Consider the following 15,200-nt stretch of genomic DNA (forward strand, 5'->3'; position numbering starts at 1 on the left):
GAAACAGTGACTCTGCACCTTTTTTCTTTATTTTTGTGCTTTTCCATTCTTTATATAATCAGGTTGCTTAGAGAATTAGAAAGTTATGGTCCTGTTTTCTAGATTCCAGTTTTAGACACTGATCAGAGTTACCATGAGCACTGAAAGATGTTTGTTCAGAACAGTTAATTCTACTCTAGTGTTCCCCAAATCAGCCTTCAAGTAATGTTTATTAAAATAAATAAAATTCTAGGGAAGTATGAAGGAGAATATGTTAGTTTTGTAAAGTGTGGGCAAATAAAAGGACACTGGCTGAATATGCCATTTCTCCTATTTTAATAGTCTTTCCCTCACTGAAGATCTGTGTGAAATTATTTCTTTTTGCCTAATCTAAGGCAGCACTAACCAATAGCAGTTTCCACAAATTAGACTGACTAATCAATAATTTAGATTCATTAGTGGAAAGTAACAAAGGCCTCTCTTCACTCCCATGGGAGTTTTACAGAAAACGGGCAGGAAATGCTCATCATCAAGTGGAAATGGTACTGAAGAACTGAACTTCAAAATATGTTGGGCTTTAAATACAAATCTCATTTATAGGTCAAGAAATAACTTAAGTCTTTAAACTTCAATGTGAAAATTAAGTTCTTCCTGCTCAGAGAGCTGGGAGAGCATTTCCTGGTTCAGTACTTCATGTAGCCAAATACTACAGAAGCTGTTGGTGTTTAGATGTCTGTTTAAATTCTGTCTCTCCCTCTTCTAATTTAGAACCAAAGGAATTGAAGAGTTGAACTATCTTACCACTATTGTGTTCTGTCTTTCACATTTGTGTTCTAAATATGGGGGTTTTGCATCCTTGTTGTTTTGTTCCTATCAGTTCCACAACTTGTTTCTTCTACCCATAGACTCTGGGCTGCCTTGTGCATTGCCAACATTCCTGTGGGATGTTCCAGCAAATGTAAAATATTATATGACTCACCATTGTATTTCTATTGCTGTAACAGGATCAAGTATGAATGTACTCTGTGGTTTAAAGGGTTCCACTCTCCTCTGGCATGTTCCTCTGAAAGGATGCATGAAACAATCATTTTACCAAAACTTCTGTTACAGCTTACAAAGCATCACTCAACTACAGGGTTTTATAGATTAATGATAAACCAATACAAAACAAAAAGCAGTAATAGAAACATTGGCACATTCTCTAAAAATGTACTGTAAGGATGATCATAAAAATTAAATGCATTTGCCTTGCATACAAGATATGCATTCCTATGACAGATATTTTGCCTTCACTGCAACTGTACATAGGCACGTTCTTTCCACTGCCTAGTCTGTGATTACAAACTGGAATATGATCTTGTGCACTTAAGGCACGATGGAAATTCAAGAACTGTGTCAAATAAAGGGGCAAGGCTGAAATATTGATAACCTTTCAACACCACTGGCCAATCTAAAAAGCAGGAAGAGAATCATATGGTGACTGAAAACCATCTCCTACCCCATATTACTCCAAATGAATTAGTGTATTTCACACAAATAAAAGATGACATTAAAAAATACAGACCACTAACTTGTTCATTACAAAAATCCCAAGCTGATGAGACTGTGCCTTTCTCTTTATTGTGAGGTCAGTTTCTTATTCACAGCTGTTAAGGGTAAAGGCAGGGCTTTCTATCATTTACCTTTTCTTACTGTGTTAATGTCATAGCAGTGGGTGGGAAATGTCCAAGGGAAATGGCATTGCAAGTAAAGATAAGGTTGTAATTCAATCATATTTGTCTGACCATTTTCTTGCATTGAATTGTCCAGATTTAAATAACTGTCAACAGGCAGTATGATTTCTATAACCATTACTATGACATTCTCTTGTTCTGATCTCTTACCAAAATGTATCTATTCATTAACAAAAAGCTATTGCTTGAATAAGGCCAGGCACAGACACATTAATTTATGCTCAGTGGACTGAACCTTGAGTAGAGCACATCAGTGAATGTTCTGGCTGTGTTCTCTCCTAGCATTTTCAGGAAACCCTTCACATACAAATATGAAGTGAGGTAGCAGTTTACCCCGATCCGATGTACCTAATCCCAGGATTAATTCTGTGTGCCCATCAGTGGTGAACAAGATGGATTTAATAGCCCATTAGCCCTTCAGCATGATAATTTTCACGTCACTTATCCTGCTGGGTTAATTGCTTTAAAGTGGATATTATTGACCTCAATCCTAGTGGCAAACAGAGAATGTCTTATTCATCTCCCAAATGTACATTCTTAGAGTCTTGTTTCTTTTGGTCTTGACAATAAATCCACTAGATTATGTGTTTGTATATTATAATTTATACCCTATTGGCCCATATTTAAGAGCTTACCCAAGGAACATCTTTCAGATATTATTACCCACGACTGGAGTATTAAATTCTGTTTCTTATGTAAAGAGAAATGTTGCAAGCATAAAAAATAATTGTTTTACCTCTTGTTAAGAAATTAATTTTAATGCTAAAAGCTGTAGCAGGTGCAGCAGGGATTAAGCACTTTTGGCATAAACAGCTGGACAGTATATTTCCAACTGCAGAAGTCTGGTCATTAGAAGGAGAGAATGAAGAACAAATTTGGACAGAGAAGCTGCAGGAAAGGAAATTCGGGTTCTAGCACAGAGAAACGGAAAAAAATGTAATGAAAAAGAAAATCCAGGAGTAAAACTGAAGAGAAGCGGTTTTATTCATGTGTATTATTTGTGGATATTTTCCTTTTGTGATTTAGAGAAAACACAGACCAGCTGCTTTGAGGGAATTAATGCTAGCTGTGAGCAGTAAAAAACAGAAAAAACGGCAGTGGAAGAGGAGTGCAAGTCACAATATTGCTTGTGGGGAGGTGAAACAGAGATTGAAGTTACTGCAGCCAGTTTTTAGCTCTGTATGTGTCAAGAGTGCTACACACAGATATACTTAGGGCCTTGCATTCCTTAGGTTCCTCCGGGAAACAGGAGGGTAAGATTTAGATTCTTGATTGTAGGAACCCCAGGTGTGCCCACAGACTCTTGAAGAACCCTGAGTCCCACAGATCTCATTTGTAACACAGTGTATCCTCACACACCCCTGAAGTCTCATTCTGTAGTTTCCTGGGGTAAATTTGCTCTGTAAGATACAGAATGGAGAAGCTTGGTATTTACAAAAAGTAGTTTCTAAACCACATAAATGTTAACATAGGTAATTAATCACTAGTGTAAGCCTATCTTGGCTCAAAAGGCTTATCAAACAGCAGAATAATGGCAGGACTGTTTCTTCACAAAGCAAACTGGAGCCACAGGATTCCTACTGAACTTTCTGATTGACTTAAAGAGTGCTAGGATTTTCCCTGGGACCTCAGTTCCACATTTTACTGACAATGACAGTGTCAATGACAGTGATGTCGTTTTGATTAGCAGCTGTTCCTGTGTGACATTGACGTGAGTTCAGTCGTGACACGAGCAGTGGAAGCTGCTTGCTCCCGCTTCAGTTACAAACCACCTTTGACTCTGGTTGAAACTAAACCTGGCTGCATGTAGCAACTCTCTGCTGCAGCAGGTGTGCGGCCAATCACTGCGCTCCAAAGGATTTTCCAGGAAAAAAACAACAACTTGTTTTTTAACCTTCAATTTTTTTTTTTTTTTCTAAATTTAGGTCATCTGCTTTAGGTCATTTAGGTCATTGGAAAAGGTAAAATGCTAGCATGTTTCATAAAAGACAAAATAAATGAAACTTTCTGAATTACAAGAATATCAGCATTTCATAGAGAAGTGAAAAATTAAAGGAAGCAGTGAGAATTTGGTCCTTATAAGACTGGAAATATTTCCTGTTTATTCTTAAGAATGCTATTTAAGCATTGGTGATTATTTAGTGATGTTTATTTTTCACTTTGAACAGCTCCTGCCATCCATACTAGGAAAAAAATTAGAGCATTGCCTTCTGTGTTTAAAACTTAGAACTGGTTGATCAGCTCATGTAAATTAGCACATAGCACATCCAGAGGAATCAGAAGAGGAAGGACAGATTACTGATGCTGAACACCTAGTCCTAGATTTTTTTTAACTTAAACTATGAGGAAAATACAGTGGATCAGATCTTGCTCCTATGTGTGCTGACGTCAGGGGCACAAAACATGACCCTAAATACATTGTATTGGGTCATTAAACATTAAAAGATTTTAATCATACATAGCGTTGCTAGGGTGAAATCGCTGAAATAGAAAGTGCATTTACTTTCTTTTCTAACATTGATTTCGCACACTGTTAGGCACCTTTGTGTGGAACAAACACGTATTTTGTGGATCAGGGGCTGGCTGGGCTTTCCTCTCGGGTACCAGAAGTACGTGACTGCTGGCTCTGCTCTCTCCCCTGCTGGGGCAACGGCCAGCCGGGCACCGAATTCCCAAAGGAAAATTGTGCATTTCTCACCTCCGTCCCAAGAAAGCCAGAACCGCCGGCGGGGTGCTCTCCCCACAAATCCGCTGCAATCCGCCCTGACGATCCTCACGGAACCTGGGCCACCAGCACGGGCCATCCCCGCCACCAGGACCCGCGGGCACCCGAGCTGGGACCGGGAGCGCCTCCGCTCTCGCCAGGCTCCGAGATTGAATCTCCAGACTTTTGGGACACAGAGGGACACCGGCAGCGCTGGGGTGGGGACGCACGAGGCCATTCGTTCACGGAGCACCTCCCGCTCTCCCCAGCCGGCCTGAGCCCACTGCCCACGAGGGGCTGAGGGACGACGGGGACTGCCTGGCGCTCACCCCGCGGTGTGAGGGGAACAGCCCGCCCCGAGCACCCCGCTGAGCGGGAAGGCGATCCCCTCCTCCCCTGAGTAAAGTCTAACACTTTTTATTGATATTTTTCCATCGGGATTCTCCAAAGGACTGACCCCAGGCCCGCCCCGCCGGGTCACGCGGGGTGACTCGGTCCCGCCGGAGGCGCCGCCCCGGGCCGGGGTCGCGGCGTGAGGGGACGGAGGGGGTGTAGTGCGCCCTCCCACGCGACAGGGGGCGCTGCAGCCGGCGGGCGCGCAGGGCTCCGCCGCCGCCGCCATCTCCTCGCTGAGCTCATAAAGGTGTCGCGCAGGTTCCGCCCGGGCTCGTCATTCCGCCGCCCCGGGCCCGGTGCCGCTGCCGTCGCCGCTGCTTCCCCTGAGCCGCGGCCCCCGCCCGCTCCCTCCCTCGTGGGGCTGCCGGTCCGCGTCAGCGGCCACCCCCCTCCCGCACCGGCCCGCCGGCAGGCGCCGGTTGTGCCCTCCCCGCCCCTTCCTCCCCTGTCTTCCCCTCACCCCCCCTCCCGCCCGGCCCCTCTCCCGCCGGCCGAGCCCCGGAGCGCCGCCGCCGCCGGGGTGTGAGCGGGGCCCGGCGCCGTGCCGGGCCGTCCCTCGCCGGCGGGGCCATGGCCGCGAGCGCCAAGCGGAAGCAGGAGGAGAAGCACCTGAAGCTGCTGCGGGAGATGAGCAGCCTCCCGCCCAACCGCAAGTGCTTCGACTGCGACCAGCGGGGCCCCACCTACACCGACATGACCGTGGGCAGCTTCGTGTGCACCTCCTGCTCCGGCATCCTGTGAGTGAGTGCGGGAGGGGACCGCCGGCTCCATCCTCCCGGCAGCGGTGACCTCCGCCCCCGGCCGCCGGGGCACGCGTCCGCAGGGCGGCGGCGGCCGGGCGGTGCAGCCCCGCCGCGGGTCTCGCAGCGCCGCCGCTCCCCCCGCGCTCGCCCTTCCTGTTGCCGGCTTGGCCACGTCGGAGGACAGCGGGCAGGGGGCTCTCCCGGGGAAGGGGGGGAGGCCGTCGGGAGACTTTCCCGGGCGCGTTCGCTGGAAATCCCCGTTGGAGCCCCCGGTGCGGAGGTGGCCGCCTCTGGCAGGGTGTGCGGCGCTGGGGCGCACGGCAGCCCCGCGGCCCCGAGATGGTTCTGGGGAGGCTTCTCCGGCACGTAGGGGCAGCGCGCACGGGCAGTCCGAGCACCACCGCCCCACGGAAGTGTCGGAGGGGTGGTTAACTAAGCAAGTGTACGATAATACTTGTGGAAAGGGAAGGGGCACGTGGCCTAGCAGTTCACTGTCATGATAGCCTTGAAGATGCGGGGATACTAACCCTGTCGTGAATGCGTAGATACTACTTAAACGTTAAGTTAAACCACCAGCATGGCTTTATGTGCATCGAGTTCTGCTTGGTGGTAGTTTGTAAGACAACCCTTTAAGCTCTGTCTCAGTCTATAAACTCCAGGCCTAATGGTTTAAGAGACTTGATCAGAAAAGTAGAAGCTGGCTGGGATTTTTTGACTTTACATCGACTATTTCCTACAAACTATATATATAAACCTGGGAAAGGGATTGGCTCTGATAAAGTGATTGCATTTTTCCTGTTCCTCATTCCTGTATGGGCCTTTCTACTACTCCTCCCTTTTCCACCCATCCTTCCCAGAGATAGTGTGTATGAAACTAAGAGTTGAGGTCAGTCAGTTGTGAATTTCATCACATATCCATAATTTGGGAGAAAGACACCGCTGTCTTCAGTGCTGCTGTTTCCTTAGCTATATCTGTTTGCTTTTATATGATTCTGTAGCATTGTGCCAATGGAATGGAGCAGAATCAGAGTAACCAAAGAAGTAATAAATAGTATGTCAGAGGATATGGATTGGTGTTTCTAAAGGTATTCAGGAGCCTCAACTAATTTCTGTCCCCTTACTACCCCAAACAGCCCTTCCAAGTAAGGTCTTGTGTTTTAGAACAAAGTTGGTAATTATGTTGAAATGCAAAGTAAATATATTAGTTCTTTGCTTAATTTTCATGGAACAAACTGCCTTTTATACTAATAGACAGCTGATTAGACTTGGAGTTCTTCTACGTTATCTAGGCTTCTGAACAGACTTGATGCAAATACAGAAAATACATTTAGATTGTGAAATTGAAAAGAGACTCTAGGTTTTCACACAAACATGCCACTCAGTCAGCCAGCTCTGGCTATTGTTTGCTCTCTTAGCAAACTGTTATTTGTGCTGGCATGTGAAACTATTTTAAGCTACTGCACTGAGCTTATTTAATGGTTGCACATGTTCTTACTGGGTTAAACTGAAAGTGTGGTAAAGCTGCACCATGAGAGTGTTTGTCTTTATTTTTCAGGCTTCTTAACCTTAATAGACAAGTATATTGTGAATGCTGCTGAGATGCTTAGCGTGGGTTCAGAAGAGTCTGTTCCTTTTATCTGTTGGCTGGGAGGTAGGGACTACTAACACAGTCTAATTTACAGCTACCAAAAGGATGTACAGGCAGTGAAACAGCTCGTAAACAGGGGACAGCTGCCACTTGGTGTTGGCCATCATTTGGATGTTACCATGCTCAAAGGAGGAAGACTATCTGCAAAAACATGGTTAATGTAGTGGTATTCCAATGAAACTCAAATGTTTTTTTCATTCTAAATATGCAGTGGTTTTGTCTTGCTGCAAAAAAGCAACTACAAACTATATGTTTGGTTCTTACAGCTAGTAACACCTACACTTACAGCTGAAGTAAATGACTATTAAGAGGACTGAGTTTCCCTCTAAAATAAATTTGGACTCATTCTTTCGTGTCAACTTGGAAAAACTTCCATAAGTTGTGTGTGCAGGATCATATATATTGGTTAACACCTTATGACCTAGCCAGTGGCATGTTTATTTGTTAGTGATGAGACTTGCTGTAGGTCATGTCTGTTTCATAACTAGAAACTTATCTTTAACACTTCCATCAGAACAGTTCTTCAAACAACTTGTTTATCTCCAAATGCTTTTCACTGTAGAATTTCACGGTGTAGGGAAATGACTTGGGAACAAACAACATAATAGCAAATATAAAAGTACTGCTGCTTTTGTAGTTCTTAATGGCTGTTTGTGTTCTGCCTCATAGTACTTGCTTTACTGTAAGGTTTTAATAATCTTAGTACTTTATCTTGTTTATATGCTATGTGAATGACTTGCATTGCTTCTTGTTTTAATTATTTTTTTCTAATCTGGTACAGGAAGTATTCTTGAAGTCAAGTAGACCAGTTTTTTCAAGTATGAAGTGCTCAATGCAAGATTAAAATACTAGATTATTTTAGATTAAAAGAGATTAAAAAGTCTCTTTCAGAAAGGTTTCTCAATTAACTAAAAGTGATTGCTAACATCGGTATCATCTTAAATAAGCATGTTATTCTAGATACAGTTAACTCCAAGCTCTTTAAAACTGTAGTGTAACTTTTTTTACTAGTTTTCTGAAGTGTTTGTTCATTGTCCTGGCAAGGACTGTCTAGTCACATTCAAAATCTTAATTCTGGATCCATCCTGAATTTCCTTAAAGTATTTCATGTGTATCAAAAGAGCAATGCTATGTATTACTAGATTTAGCTTTAAAAACCTACTATTCCCTCTACTGTTTCCCAAAATAGTATGTCTACTTTTTCATATGCTGCTGCTAAAAACAGTGACAGAACTAGTGACTTTGCTAAAAAGATTCTTTCTGGCTTAATGTTGAAGGTGAGTCTTGTCAAGTCAGAAGTGTGGGTGACAGGAGGTTTTTTCCATAGTACCTGGGGTTTAAGTGACCGGGTCAGATCAGGCTTACCAGAGCAGAAGTTTCGCTGTGCAAAATGCTGCATACAGGAGAAAGTTCATGCACAGTGGTGTGAATTTGCTTCCTCTTAAAATAGTTCCACTTGTCCCATGTTTAAATTCTTCATGTGGGCAAAAAAAGTGTGCTAGCATCACACAAGGTAACTCAAGTTGTTGGTGTTGTACAAGAATCTAGGATATCTGGAATTACACACAATTTCTGCCCTGAGAGTGGGAGGAGGTGCTCTGGAGGAGCAGTGTGCTCAGGTCAAGATTACAGTCATACACCACAGGAAGATTTCTCTTTATTACAGCAAACCTGCATCTTGGGAAATGTTGGCAGGGAGATTATTTTGGTTTGACAGAAGTTCTTTGATTCAAAGGGTTGTGTTGGTAGCTATGACTATTGTTTTCCTGGATTCTCCCATGTGGCCTGCTGACAGTGACATCCTTCCCTTTGTCTTATCAAATGCCTCTCTGCCTCGTATCTCAGCTGTCTGTGCATCTCTGCTTTCAGGTACTTCTGTAGCACTCACAGTCAGCACGCTCCCAACTTTGGTAAAAAGAACATATTTTTAGTTCACTAACGGAAAATATCCCTGTTTAACAGTCTGCTTGCACATGCTTTGTATTATAGAATTTTTTTATTTAATCTTGACTCTTTTTTGTATCTGCTGATGTGATAATTAAGGTACTCCTATCCTTTCACTGCTCTCTTAACTCCCTCTCAACTTATTTAGGAAGTCTCTTGTTCAGCAACAAGGAATGTTTAGAGCATAATAGGTACTTTGAGAAATGCTAAAGCCCTTTTATGCTAAGTTTTTACAACTGTTGGCCTTCTTCTGGCTACTTGTAATGCTCCTAGTTGAAATTTTAAAATTTTCATGGGTAGGAGACTTCTGTATCAGCCAGATAGAAGTATTTGATGGCTGATAGAATAGTAACAAACAATAACATCTCTGTGCAGTGGTGATGTTATTGTTCTTTACCTAGAATCAGTTTAGCAGAAATTAAAAAAGTCTAAATAAACAGTGCTAGAGTGAGGGTGATTGAGTTAGCATGACTTTTCAGTCCTTTTTTTCCTTTGGAGCATGTTTGGAAAATGACTCCATGTGTTCTGGGCCTCTGTGTATGTGTAAATATATTTTTTAAGGATATTTTCTGTGTTACTATATTTCTTGTTTTCAGTTGCAAGGCAGGAGAGCAAAGGAAATGTGTCTATACCACATTGAATAGTGTGCAGTCCAGAAAGAATGTTTGGTTATTTTTTAAGAAAAAACCAAAATTAACCTTAACTCTGCTTCAAAATGTGTGTATGAGTCGTCTGCTATTAAAAATAAATGAGCTTGTGAGATGGCGGAGGGTCTCCAGGGAGGTCTACAAGTATCAGGAATGGCCAGTGCTGCTCATATTCCTTTTTGCTAATTACAGTAGCACAGAAATAATAATGAATGCTGTCACACTGGGTTTTCTGGTGCTCATTTTCTGGACATCTGGGTGTGTGGGGTGCTCTGTGATGGCTCGGTATTGGACTTGCCTCATTAACTTCCTGCATTTTAGGGGATCACATTTTGCTGGCTTAGGTTTGAGATGGTGTTAAAATCTGATCCAGGGGACGTGAGCAGCGTTGGGCAGCCGTCTGCCCACCATTCCTCCTCCGAAAGGGACCCTCTGTTTTGCCAGAGCTCACTCTTCACATTTTTCTCCCCTCCCAGCCTGAGCCTTTGCAGTCGGCTGCTCTGCCAACAATCACAAGTTCAACTATAATTTGCCGCTAAATTATGTTAGAAACAAATATCCACTGCTTGTTGACTGTGTTTTGAATGTTTAATGTTTCAACTGCCAGACTGCAGAATCCTGTGTCAGTGGCCTTAAAGCTTCCTTTGTTTGTGAGAGCACCAGTTTAACAATGCCCTCTGGAGAACAGAGGTCTCATGTTCTCTGAAGCTGCCCCTACGCTGAGCTGTGACTCAGTGAGGGTCAGTGGAGGAGACTCTCTGGGCTGGAATCTCTGGTCACAGTGCTCTTCCACAGAAATAATCGTTGCTGAGCGTGAAGAAGTTGGCAGTGATGAGTGGGATTCTCTGTGTGGGATGTTCTAGCTCTGGTGTGCTGGATAAGTGCAGATGGCAGAATTGTCTTACTCTGTCATCCTTCCCCAGGGCCTCTTGGGAGGAGAGAGCTGCAGTCTGCTTTAAGTGCTGAGGTGACGTTTGGTTGCTGCCTTCCCCAGGAGCTCTGTTGTAGGGAAGGGAGTAACTGGTACTGCTGCACAGGGGCAGGTTGCAAATACTTGTTCAGGGTCAATTTAAATTTAGGCATGGATAATTTGCACTAAGGGACTGCAATCCATTCGTCCCCTGTTAAATAGGGAGTATACTGCAAAGCATTATAATTGTGTGAAACACTTGTCAAATACAAGGAAAGAAACATTTTTCCTATGAAAAAGGAGATTTGGTAATTCCTCATAAGGGATAATTGTACTTGGCTGTCTACCAGTAAGCTTCCCCCATATGTAGATGAGGTGTTTGTGAATCATTTCGGTCATTAAATAGTCTCTGTAAGGTAAGGAAGGGTTCGTCCTTGAATCCTGTTTCAAAAATTGCACAACTGCTCTGTTTTAGGGAAATTCCAGGCAATTCATGGATGTCAGTTAGAAATCATAAAAAATAAGTTTGCTGTTCTAATGGTAGAATCAAAGTAATTATCTAAGGAAGATAATGCTTGGGCTGTGTTTGTGTGCAGCTTCTTGTCTTGAATTCCTTGTTTTGGGCTGACTTCTTAGGCTACTTTAGCATAAGAGGAAGCTTTACATAGGTTCCCTGCATCCTTTGCCATATTCAATGGACATAAATACTTGAATGTACAGTATTGCAGCTTTATAGTTTGCTTTAGATTATGGCTGTTAAAGTTTTGTTCAGAATTTCCAATACCCCTGGACCAGACATGGTTCTGTGCTCTCTTTCCTCCTGCCAGACATCTGACACCTCTGTGTGGTGTCAGATCTTTAGGGGGGATGTCTTCCTTCTTTTAGCAGGATGGTGTAAGAGAAATGTGAATTCCTCTTATCCCATGTGGATATAGTGTGTATACCAGGAAACCTTATATGTCTGAGCTCTTCACTGGAGAGAGAGGCATGGAGGAAGTCTCTGGCGAGATTTAACAAAATCTTATCTAGGCCTCAACCACATTTAATATTGCTGCTTAATAGAGCTGAAGATACTGAAGATGTCAGTGTTTGCTGCTGTAAATGCTCTAAAGAGCCCTGGTTAGATCAGTGTAGAGTAGGTGAGTCTTAGAGAACTTGTGCAGTGCCTTGAAATTGCAAACACGGGTACACAGAGCACTTAAACTGTACTTACTGCAAAAAGGAGTTTCCAGCAGGAGCTAGTGGGAAAGTTGAGATATACTGCCTGTGCTGAGAAACATGTGAATGTGTTAGTGAATAGCTCTGGCTTTTAAATACCCATTAAATAGTTTACAACTACCTAACTGTGCTGCTATTGTAATTACTAGGAGGAGAGTACATTGAACAGACTAAGGCAGACAGAACTGCTTTTATGCTTACTGTAAAAGCAAGGGACAGTAATTGTCATATAACATTTGATGGAGCAGATAGATCTGTGTGAAGTGCCAAGTGGATGCCAACTTTGTTTCTATGCTGTCACTCAATATGTGATGCTACAAGTGCCATTTAGTGAAATGTAATTACTTGCATGCACAGACTGTGAAGGTGTTTCTTTTAAAAGCCAAAAATAAGCAAAACCTAATCCTAGCACCAGCTCTGAAACAATGAATTTTAACTGCATAGAACTCCTACGGGTTTCTTTTAAATTACATCATCTTAAAATGAGAACTTACTTAAAAAAAACCTTGGATAATATTATAGTATTTTAATAAATGTAATTTTTTTGTGATGTAGATGATACAGCTAGATGAAAGGTGTTAAATTAGTAACTTTAATTTACCAAGAAATTTAAATATTTTGAGAGAAGATAGTTTAATCAACTATCATAAAACCTCTCTCACCAACTTCAATGAAACTTCTACTTGTCAAGGTGCTGGACTGTGGAGTCAAATGTCAGCTGCTCTGATTTCAAAAGTTTGCTGAAGCAAATGGTATTCTGTAAAACAAATTTTCATATGCCTCTAGGTTTGGAAATGACTTCTGCTTTTAAGGTAGTCAAAATGACTGCATTTCTTAGCAAAATACAATTAATTGTTTATCCAAGTGTTTCAAACAGTGATTATCTCAAATTTGTTTTCTCATGAAACTTAGGCTAAAATGTTACTGCTTGGTGTTCTAACCCATATTCAACTTCTGATTAAAAATGTGGAATTCTTTAACACAGGATCAGAATTGTCTTATGGGTACACTTAAATTTAGGTGTGAAGGTGAAGTTCCAAGCTAAATGCACAACAGTATTTTTCCCATTAGACTTACTTGGAAAACTTGAAGTGCTAAAATTTTTCTGGCAAAGTTGAATTTAATGTTAATATTTGGAATATCAGATTTTTGTCATAGGCTGTTCTGATGGATAGCAATTTAATTTATAGCTAATGTTCTTGGGATAATCACAGAGTTTAAAGAAATCTACTGGCTGTCCTAAATTAGATGTCAGTGTTGTTTTGTTGTGGTTTTTTTCTTAAAAGCAATCTGAACCAAATTTAGAATTAAAAGTGTAGGGACAAATACAAGCAATACAATTGATTTCCTCAGCGATTTGTTAGGCCTGCATTGCATCCCTGGAAAGCTTTTTGTGTGCTCTGGTATCTCATGGTTAATGTATATGAATTGTTTTTTTAAGATGGTATTTCAGAAATCCAGGCCTGATTAACCTGAGTGTTAAGCTGGCCCCTGGTATTGCCTGGGTGAGTGTCTCCAGTGCTTGGCACATGTAGGATGGGATGTTCTTGCATCCACTGGGCAAAGCACAGCTTGGCTTTGATTGGAAGCAGTTGTGGGCAAAAGCAGTCGCTAGCGTGTGTTTAAAGGAGGAATTGGAAAAGAAAGCAAGCTTTTCTTCCCCTGGTGCTGTTGCTCAGCATGTTTTCTCTCTGTGCTCGCAGGCTGTGGCTGAGCTGGGTTTGACAGTGTCAGGCTGTGGCAGCACAAATTCCCGGTGTGCTGCTGGCCCTGCTGTGGCAGCCTGGCATGGATGTGAGAGTGCTGCCAATCTGGGCTTCAGGCAGAGCTGCTCACCTTTGGAGCTGTGGCATTAGCAATGCTATCTCTCATGTGAGAACATGCTAAAACCAGTGTCTTTTTGCTTTTGTTCTGGTTACTTCTGTAGTGTTCAGGAAGAGGAGTAAGCCCCTGTGAATTCTCAGGGGCGAAAAGTAAACTATAAAAATATGCTGTGAGAAGACAGGAAATGTAGGTGAAAGCAAGAGAAAAATACTGAGCTGGGCAGTTTAGCTTGAGGAAATCTAGTTACTGTGTAGAAGTAATAAGAGATCAAAGTATGGAAAGATTTGGAGGAAAAGGAAGCTACAACCAAGAAACCCAAGAGTGAGAGACAAAAGGTAGAGGCAAGGGTGAAGCAGATTAGGATTTAAAAAAAGTCTAATTTTGTTTTCCTAAATTTGCATAGAAGGTGCCTGAGTGACTTGTTGAGCAATTGTGAATATTGGTCTCCCCAGAAGTTCTGTTACTCAGCTTTGTTGTATACTAAGTGTTACTTGAGGAGAGCTTACACAGCCTTAAGTTGTATGGCAGTACCAAGAATGAGTGTGCTTTACAGAGATGGCTCCTGATTTTAAAACTGTCTGACTTCTAACTGCAGTGTTAAACGTGATTGTATGATGACAAATTTCCCAAGTGCTGAACACCTCTTTCTTCTTTCAGGCGGGGCTTGAATCCACCCCACAGAGTGAAGTCGATTTCAATGACTACGTTCACACAACAGGAAATAGAATTTCTGCAGAAACATGGAAATGAAGTAAGTATTATTTGGAGAATAAAGTGGGTTTGGCACTTTAATACTAAAGTTGAAAACACTACTTAAGGAAAACTTAGGGTTTTTTGTTTGGGTTTTTTTTTTGGCAAAAGCGAGACAGAAGTCTTTTGAAGTCAACATTATTTGAAATGAGGCCTCTGAAGAGCTTGTTTCATTGGGTAGCTGATCATCATAATGTTATTGCCCAACCCAGACAATCCAGATTCACATGATCAGTATTTCTGAATTGGGTTTTCTTTTGATTTTGCATAAGGCAATAGGCAGCCACCTTTTTTTCCCTGTAAGCTCAGAACTCGAACTTGAAACTGACCGCAGCAGTAATTCCTGAAAGAGTGTACTGTGCCAAAAATAAATACAAAAGTACAGCTTGTAGCTGTATTTCTTCACACTTGGTGTCAGAAAGTCTTCTAGTAGTTTTAATACTTAATAAAATAATAATAAAGAATTAATTTATAATTAATAATAAATAATTTAAATACTTAATAAAAGTATATCCATATACTTGTGTATGTGTGTTAAAGTATATCCATATTGAATGTTCTTGGACAGAGGAAGGAAAGGGAGAAATTATCTAGTGAGTAGTTTGTGGCAGCTTTGAAGGGGACAAGTTCTAGCATACTGACTTTTTGTTCCTTTTAATAGAAGAAAAAATCTGAGGTAAATGTTGGATTGACTCTGTGGGAAT

General features: G+C 42.2%; 1 protein-coding gene across 8 annotated transcripts in view; it reads left to right on the forward strand.

The window, feature by feature from the left end:
- The first annotated feature begins 5,080 nt into the window (after positions 1 to 5,080).
- AGFG1 (ArfGAP with FG repeats 1) overlaps positions 5,081 to 15,200 on the forward strand; it is a 36,734-nt gene continuing 26,614 nt past the window's right edge. For 3 of the 8 annotated variants that reach the window (XM_036388527.2, XM_036388530.2, XM_036388531.2), the window contains exons 1-2: positions 5,082 to 5,549; positions 14,404 to 14,497. In XM_036388527.2, the coding sequence (XP_036244420.1) occupies positions 5,383 to 5,549; positions 14,404 to 14,497 (261 nt within the window). In that variant the 5' untranslated portion in view covers positions 5,082 to 5,382. Of the gene's footprint in view, positions 5,554 to 14,403; positions 14,498 to 15,200 lie in introns of all 8 variants that reach the window. The other 5 variants (XM_036388526.2, XM_036388528.2, XM_036388532.2 and 2 more) reach the window with 4 other exon arrangements.

Source organism: Molothrus ater, chromosome 10 (assembly GCF_012460135.2).
Source record: "Molothrus ater isolate BHLD 08-10-18 breed brown headed cowbird chromosome 10, BPBGC_Mater_1.1, whole genome shotgun sequence".
Classification (NCBI taxonomy): Eukaryota; Metazoa; Chordata; class Aves; order Passeriformes; family Icteridae; genus Molothrus; species Molothrus ater.